At 32.9% G+C, this 8,516-nt stretch overlaps 1 protein-coding gene across 3 annotated transcripts in view; it reads right to left on the bottom strand.

The window, feature by feature from the left end:
• Positions 1–7,133, bottom strand: part of Nmdar1 (glutamate ionotropic receptor NMDA type subunit 1) — a 7,818-nt gene extending 685 nt beyond the window's left edge. The window contains exons 1-17 of one of the 3 annotated variants that reach the window (XM_011055678.2): positions 6,930–7,133; positions 5,854–6,054; positions 5,297–5,548; positions 4,801–4,995; positions 4,484–4,584; positions 4,065–4,238; positions 3,698–3,811; positions 3,424–3,586; positions 3,128–3,338; positions 2,607–2,741; positions 2,167–2,324; positions 1,852–2,086; positions 1,504–1,652; positions 1,257–1,414; positions 780–952; positions 421–674; positions 1–127 (exon numbers count right to left, since the gene is read on the bottom strand). The exon at positions 1–127 is cut by the window's left edge and continues 685 nt beyond it. In XM_011055678.2, coding sequence (XP_011053980.1) covers positions 1–127; positions 421–674; positions 780–952; positions 1,257–1,414; positions 1,504–1,652; positions 1,852–2,086; positions 2,167–2,324; positions 2,607–2,741; positions 3,128–3,338; positions 3,424–3,586; positions 3,698–3,811; positions 4,065–4,238; positions 4,484–4,584; positions 4,801–4,995; positions 5,297–5,548; positions 5,854–6,030 — 2,776 coding nt within the window. In that variant the 5' untranslated portion in view covers positions 6,031–6,054; positions 6,930–7,133. The remainder of the gene's footprint in view (positions 128–420; positions 675–779; positions 953–1,256; positions 1,415–1,503; positions 1,653–1,851; positions 2,087–2,166; positions 2,325–2,606; positions 2,742–3,127; positions 3,339–3,423; positions 3,587–3,697; positions 3,812–4,064; positions 4,239–4,483; positions 4,585–4,800; positions 4,996–5,296; positions 5,549–5,853; positions 6,055–6,929) is intronic. The other 2 variants (XM_011055677.2, XM_087411180.1) reach the window with 2 other exon arrangements.
• Between the last annotated feature and the right edge of the window lie 1,383 nt (positions 7,134–8,516).

Below are 8,516 nucleotides of genomic sequence, written 5' to 3'. Positions count from 1 at the left end.
GACTGCGCGAGCCCACGTTCACCCTGGCGACTGTGTCGACCGCTAAGCTCACCGTCGCGGGATCGTTCAGACCATTGCTCTGGATCCTTCGCTGCGTGACTATCGACGCCCGCAAAGTTTTCCGTTTCTGCTTACGAAACAAGAGAATGCAGTAATTGACGGCAAAGATATATGAGATACGATCTAAAAGTGCTAAAGTCTCATGAAGATAAAGATCTCAAAAGTAAATATCTCAAAAGTAGATTTTAAGGATTTCTTGTTAGACAACTTTAAGAAATTCCTTAAGAAATAATTTCAAGAGCAATGCTTTCACAAATAAAATCGTACCATGACCGGAGTAACTTAATTATTTCGATTAATTTGACGTAATTTGATTAAATCAACCCTATCGACTTCTTTAGATTGATTAAATTGAATTACCTCGATCATCCCTCGCCACTTGTCGGCGGCATGTCTTGCTAGTTCCATTTTTCTCTGTTTACGTATTTGGTGCTTCTTGTATGCCATTTCGATTATAATTAGAGCGACTCCGCCGCCGATACCGACACCGACGACGATGAACACCCCTGCCATGTTTTCTAGGCCGAGAGTGTTTGGCATTTTTTCAAATTGCTCGCATTGTTGCACATTGCCATGCAAGATCCAAAGATTGTCGAGACTCTCCATGAAACCACCTGCAATAGAATCACGATTAGAAGAACGTAACAAATCTCATTGAATGGAAAATCGGAATCGCGCGAATATGAAGTGCCTTACATTAAGACTTGTTGCACACTCACTTTCGTGGAAGTCTAAGATCGCCAATGTCACAGCATCCGCCCAAGGTGATCCTTTTTGCAAACCAATTCCGTAACCTGAACGGCCAAATAGTTCACCAGCCGTCACTAATTCGCAATCTTGAGCTGCTTCGAATTCTAGTCGCGAGCTATCCCAGATGAAGGCCATTAATTTTCTAAAGAAAAAAAGAGCGATCGTGTAATCACGTGCAAAATATATTAAAACGATATGATTATTGATGTTGACAAAGATATTTAAACGTCTGTTAATTAAAAATATGTTAATTAAATGTATTAAATATATTGCTTCAATTATTTTATGCAACATACGAAATCGAAGATACTGAGATTTTAGATAATGAGATTTTAAGATTATAGATTTAATATATTTATATATATATTTATATTATATAATAATTCAATAATCTAAGATTTTAACTTAAGTAAAAGATTAACGATCCCAAAAATCGAAATGTTTACCCAATTTTAATGTCGCGAATCGCGTCTTCGGCAGTGTCATAGTTATTCGCCTCCATTGTACGATACATATTAGACAATTCTACTTGGCGTCTGAAGTACATGTCCACAGCGGATCCCTTCACTGTTGCACACGTCAAATTCTCCATCGTATTCCTGAGCTTTACAAGTAAACATCGCAAGTGTTTATATCGGATTGCATATACCAGATACATTGATTCTCGGTAAGGAGCATAGTTTTAATCCTTACTCGAGCGTCGTTGATGCCGGTGAGTTTAGTTTTTGGTCGCTCCAAAACGAGGAACGCCGCCAAATTAGCGGTGTACGATGCGACGATGATCATAGCGAATCCCGCCCACACCATTCCCAGTACACGCGCGGAAAAACTTCGTGGAGTACCTACAAAATATAAATGACAATAAAAAATTTGATTAATAATTAAATGGTCACGTAGAAAACGATCCAAGTATATTCGAGAGCTCTAGTTTAAAGATTCTTCGACTTTTTAATTATTTTTTTCTTTTCTAGTGTTTCTCCCTCCAAATGCGACATTTGATTATGAAATGAACGAAAAAGAGATGAAAGAATAATACCTTACCCTCTCCTATACCGCTGTTCAATAATACACCCCAAGCGAACCAAATAGCACTGGATAGATTGAGGGCATCTTCCTCGGTGCCGTCAGTGTTGGCTAGTTTGAATCTGCCGAAGGGTGAAAATCGATCGAGCAGATACAAAACTAACGCCACTACGTGTACCGATACCATTACGAGGATCCAAAGGGTATTGCTGAACGGTTGTAAGAAAGAGACTAGAGTGGATGATCTTGAAGGCTAAACTCAGAAAAATATACATATTTAGTTTTGCATAAAATATATGACGTTTTTATTTTGTATAGAATTAAAAAGAATACCTTTTTCTCAAGGATAGTGATGCCTTGATACTTGAAGGGCTTACTGAATTCGATAAATTCAGCACGCTCTGGATTGATTGTTAATGGTGCGACGATCATGTCCGCTCGTTCGTTGACTATCTCGCCAATAAGACCTGTCCATTCTTTTTTTCCTCCGACTTTATCGGAACACGAGAAAAGAACAAGAAAAAATACAAAATAGAAATTTAAATTATTAATCCCTTGATGTCTAAAAATTAATTTAGAAACTAGATAAAATCCAAATGGATTCTTTGAATACTTATCCCCAAATAGTACAGCAGCGCTTGCAAAGCGCTAAAAAGCGATTATATACATCTTTTTAGCATTGTTAACGCTGTGTAAGCGCTGTGTGCTACTTGGATCCTTTCTTTAAAAATTTAATCTATATTTATATAAAATTCTATAATTCTGTTACTTACCCGAAGTATTTTTGATCACATAACTGCCAAATTGACCATCCGGCGATAGAGCTAAACTGTATGTGAAGTTAATCGTTTTCGACAATTCCTTTAGTAAATCCACGCAATATCCTTTGCAGCAAAACATTTGATTATCTGTTGAACAGAAAAAAAATTACTTACTTCTATTATATTTTTTAAGTAATTTTGAATACTATTAATTTGACGTAATAGAAACAACTTGTTTGAGTAGACGTAATGTTTATAGAGAATAAATTAATAAATCCAATAAATTGAACTAAAAATTCTCAAGACACATAACTTGAATCAAATTTCGAATAAGTTAACTAAGGAATGATTCAATCAACAGAATCGCTTGTAAATAATTTAATTCTAGTCTCTTTTTTTACGTGTTAATAGGAAAAAAAAAGATTAATAGTTCTATCCAAGCTATAATACAAAATGACAAATATTATTTCATAAATTAAAATAATAATTTAATTAAAAACAAGTCTTGACTATTCTGTTAACTAGCAACGCACCGTCTGTTAGGTTGAAGTGCGGACATGCGATCTCCTCAGGTAGACATTCGACCTCATTGTCAGGTAATTCGCGAACATAAACGAATGGCTTCTCCTCGATTGTCAGCACCTTCAAATGCGTGGGTATCATGAAACCTTCGGGTTTGATCTTCAAACGACCCGGCCATATAATGTTGGATTCGTTCACTCGCAACTTCATCTTGGTACCATTCTATTCAGTAACAAAGAATCATTACGTTTGACTAACACAAGGATGTGTCATTTTATACAGGATGCTTGTTGAATTGTCTACTCACAGCGGGATAAAAGTACTGGCCGACGGACATCTGCGTCTTGTTGTTGTCTTGACCTGTGTATTGGATGTTGACTATGTCATATTCGGCGAATATGCGGTCCCCGTTATCGTCGAATGCCACTCGACCCGTCGAACCATGCGGTAATACTTGCTTGCGAATATATCTGAAAAGACAAATAACAAAAGATAAGAGCGACAAGACAGAACTTTTATTTACCAGGATTGATAGAAAAAAAGTTTTGAATTAGAGAATTAGATATAAGAGACGATCATACTGAAAAAGAGTCTTGCCGGTTTCCCATATGGAACCAGAATCGCTGCAGTCCTTCGGTGCCTCGGTAATCTTCTCCGTCTGATTCATCGCTCGCAACGCGGATACGAGGACATATCTAAACAGTACGCAGAGAAACAAATGTAGGAAAGACAAATTTCTAAGGAACTATTAAAAATTTCTTTGAAGTAAGACCCACTAGCTTGCAAAAAGAACTCTTATTGTGTTATTATTTTCTTATTATTAATTATATTTAATTATTTGAGATGTATAACATCAAAATAAGCTTAAAAAATATCAATTCTAAGTAAAGGCAGATATGCAATGCAGTGGAGACCTGGTAAATATAATGGTTTAAAACATATACTAACAAGCTGTCGGATATATGTGATTTTTCCTGGGTGGCATTGATCAGCTTCAACCCCAGCAAGCCATCTGGCGCATTTGGCGCGTCTAATGCCTGTTCAGTGACGATCCACACATATCCGGCGCCGGTCATGTTTAGATTAGACGCGTCGTTGAAAATCACTTCAGCATCCTTCTTCCTGTCATGTGTTCAAAGAAGTTTATTGAAGTATAATATTTTCGCAATTGAAGTCCACGATAAGATCGATGTTAAATAAACATCAAAATTGTAAAACAATGTTATTATATTATTTATATTGTATGGTTATAGATCATTGTTTTTTTATATTAGAATATTTATTATTTTAGAATAGAATTCGTATTTTATATTTTCTAGTTTATTTCGCCATAATTCTCGAAATCCGAATAAATGATGAATACTCACGAAGCATACATGAGGCAGACTCTCGCTTGTGCGCTTTTCATTTCCCTCAATTGCTCCTCAAAATTGTGTAATCCCGGTTCGAATTCGATAACTGATTCGACCTGAAATAATGGTATTTAGTAACAGGAAATTCTTCTTTTTAATCTAGATGATGTAAGTAATAGCAATTATTGAGGAAATTACATAACTATTAGTATAAAGTATTAAAGTACAGGATCTATAAATTATAACACAATTAAATAATAGTTGAAGTGTTAATATAATATTAACATAATAGTATTAGTGCCATAAAAGGTCTAAATTATTGTGCAACGTGCCTGCACTTTGATTTCTACGTCATCTTCTAAATTCTGCGACGTCGTCTGGAAACGTCCAAGGAGCGCGCGACCATCCGTATCGGAACTATGGATGAAGATAATCTTCATGTAGTTAAAGTGCTTCAGCAGTTCTACCCAGACATCCGCTTGATGAGAATACGGCGGTACAGTACGCAAAAATGAGACATGAATATTCTGGAAAGATGTTACCGTTCAGTTACTGCGGCATTATCAATCACATATAATCATACAATGTAGATTGTTTTTTATTTGTTACTGATTTGTTTTTTTTTTACTATAATATAAAAGATTTATATTTAGTAATGTACTAATTTTCAAATGGATTTTCTCAAAAAATATTGTAAGCTTATATATAAAATACATAATTTCTCAAAAAGAAATAATATACTTTCGGTTTAGTTTTACGCGTTAATTTGCTTTAATTTCTGTATCTATTATTAAATTGTGCGAATTATTTATTTTATTTTATACATACTTTATCCGAAAAGGCGGAGTCCCTGGATGATATGCCAATCACAGGTATGTGATAAAAACCGCTTGTATAAGAAACCGCTGCCGGTGATAAATCGCCTGTAAGCGGATGCGACACCACTACTGCGTACACCTGCTCGGCTATCAAAGATCGGCAGACGCTCAATGCGGTTCTGATAGGGTTGGAGTCCATTTCGATTACCGTGTGCTTGTATGTCACCCCTTTATTGACGTATTGGAAATCGAAATTGAGATGCTGAAATTGAGGTATATGTATGTATGCATAGTCATATTGAATATACACTAGATATATTGTACAAGTATATTATAACGCTCAGAATTCTCTTTAGGCTACATTTAACAATTATTATAAGTCAAGTTACACATATATATATATATACACACACACACACACACACACACACACATATATATATATATATATACATATATATATATACATATACATATATATATATATATATATATATATATATATGTAATATATAAGTTATATATCATTACAGGCTGTTATTACAAAATTATCGTTATTAATCTTACGTCAATTGTTTTTTCAAAGTGCTCTTTACTGTCAACATTGGAGAGAACACCGCCTATCTTGAAGAATCTTGGATTGTTATAGTTCATTGCCCTGGCGAGGACAAGTCCTAACCATGGAGCATTGTGCAAGATAATGAAGATGAGTGACAGCACAGTCTTCATACGTAATTTCGCCATCGTGTAGTTTATTCTTAAACAAATCTTTACGTTAAATCAATAAATTACCAATTTTTGATAATTAATATTCAGATTTCAGTCATAAAGTAAATAAGGTGAAATAATTTATACATGTATAACATATTTTTTAACTTAATATCTGAATATCCTTAATGTATTAAAATTTGTATTAAATTTTCTTTATTAAAATTAAGATTATTATAAACAATACATAATGCAATCAATAATTAAACGAAATGTAATTAATTAGTAAAGTATGAATGGTTTTATCTTTTTTGATATATATTTTTAATGTAATAAAAAAAAATATTAAAAAATTAAGTGTTTAATATGTTAATACATGTCTAAATTACATAAAATATTTAAGAATTTTTATTCTTTCACTATCATAAATTGTAATATTATTTATTATTATTTATTAATACAATTTTATAATCTTAGATATTTTCAGATCAGATACGTCAGATTCCGCAATATGAAAAGTAAGCTTGTGCAGGAAGATTATTTTTGCAAAAGTATAGTATTATTTTTGTTGGACCTTATTATTGCTAAAGATTAAAAGAGTAACTGGGTCATTGAATTTGTATCCTTTCCTAGAGTAAACAGCCTCCGCCCATTTTCATGATGAAAGTTTTTCGTATTTTCGCAACGTCAAACAAAACATTGTTTTAACTCGTATTTCTCTACGTGTTTTATTCATCTTCAATACATACTTAAATGTTTGAAGATTGTTGTTAGTGTTTTTTTATAATTAATATAATTTAACTTATATATTTATTTGGAGCATTATACAAACACGTATTTAAAAATAATAATTGCTGTTGTTATCGAAAGTCTTACTGGGTTTTAATCGTGTGTGATTCACGCATTTTAAAAGGAAATTCAAGCAGCTTACTCACGTATGATTTCTGATGCTTTATTATATGCACCTTATCTTAGATATCTTGTCCGATTCTCTGGAGCGAGACGGATCTCCAAGGATCCACTCGAAACCTACTACTATTTATTACATGTCAAAATCAGTCCACGCCCGAGGGAAGCGCACCTTGGAACAGCCCAAGCGCTAATGCCGAACCTCGAGATAGAGCGCGAGCGCAAGGGATGTAGAGAGTTGGGAGATTTGTCATTGATCCAGTCGGATGCTGCGCGTAGAAGTTACCCCCGCCATGAGGTTCGATCAAGAAATCGCCAAATTCAAATAATGCTAATCGAAACAGTCGCTACGCCTATCTGTTTCTATCATTTAATATCAGTACGGTTGCTTTCATTGTTATTATTTTTTTAAAAGTTACTTAATGTATAAAGTTTATTTATAAACAATTTTGATATTATATTAATGGGAGATAAATTAATAAGACAAATAGATCTTTTTTCGACAAAGTTATTAAACAATACTGAACGATATTAGATTAAATAATAGTATACAATTAATGATATATCACAATCGTTTTTTAAAATTTTATTTACTTGATTTTAAAGATTTTTAATATTGCTTATTTATTTGTATAATTAAATTATATTTGGATGCAGCATTTCGCGAAATGATTATCTCTGCGCAAACTTCTTCCACAATTGCTGTTACCAGATAATTACGACAATCGAGGGCGAACAGTGCACGCAAGATGACGTAATGACAAGAGAAGGCCGACATCTAAGAGATAATCAGCTTAAACCGCAATACAAAGCGCTTTCTAATGAGATTTTGGACGCAACATTTTGTGAGCGATTAGTAATTTATTTTAGGTCGAAGAAATTTCCAGGCTTGCGTTGAAATAGTAAATGATATGTTTGATGGCAATATGTAAATTTTATCAATTATGCAGTTGAGTTGACAACCGTGATTTTCGACTTTACAAAGTACTTATTATATCTCTATATAAATAAATATGAAATCTCTATTTATTATATTTCTATAAAAAGTAAGTTGTTTATTCGACTACATCACGAATTGTGTTTCAAAATACTTTTGCTCGTTAAAACAAAAGTATTTTTTTCCAACAATGATCCGATTATATATTTTATTTAATACAAGATCTAAAGAATACTAACTTGCTATTCCTTCTTTTATTATAAAAATTTTCTGGAAATATATATAAATATATTCTAGATGTATGGAATATGAATGTAAAATCAATTTCAATAATCTAAGCAATTTCGATTTTTTTCAAATTTCATTCAGACATCAAAAGAACTAAATACGAAAACTATTTGGAGCGTAACAATTAGATTTTTTCCCTTATTAGAAAATTTCTCATTTTTTTTTGTAATGTACATCAAGCATAGTGTAAATTATTTTATTTCTATATATAGAAATAAATTTTATTTTTCCAGAACAATTAAATTTTATCCAACATTTCGACTGTCAACGTTTTTTTATACAAAGTACTTCAAATGTGTAGCTACTCGTCAATCTCTCTTTCATTCAAAAAACTTCGTATAGTTCCATATTCATGTAACCCAGTTTCGCCCGTTCAAAAATGATGACT

The sequence above is a fragment of the Acromyrmex echinatior genome, chromosome 11 (genome assembly GCF_024713525.1).
Source record: "Acromyrmex echinatior isolate Ae372 chromosome 11, ASM2471352v2, whole genome shotgun sequence".
NCBI lineage: Eukaryota > Metazoa > Arthropoda > Insecta > Hymenoptera > Formicidae > Acromyrmex > Acromyrmex echinatior.
This window is presented reverse-complemented; position numbering and strand designations above follow the sequence as displayed.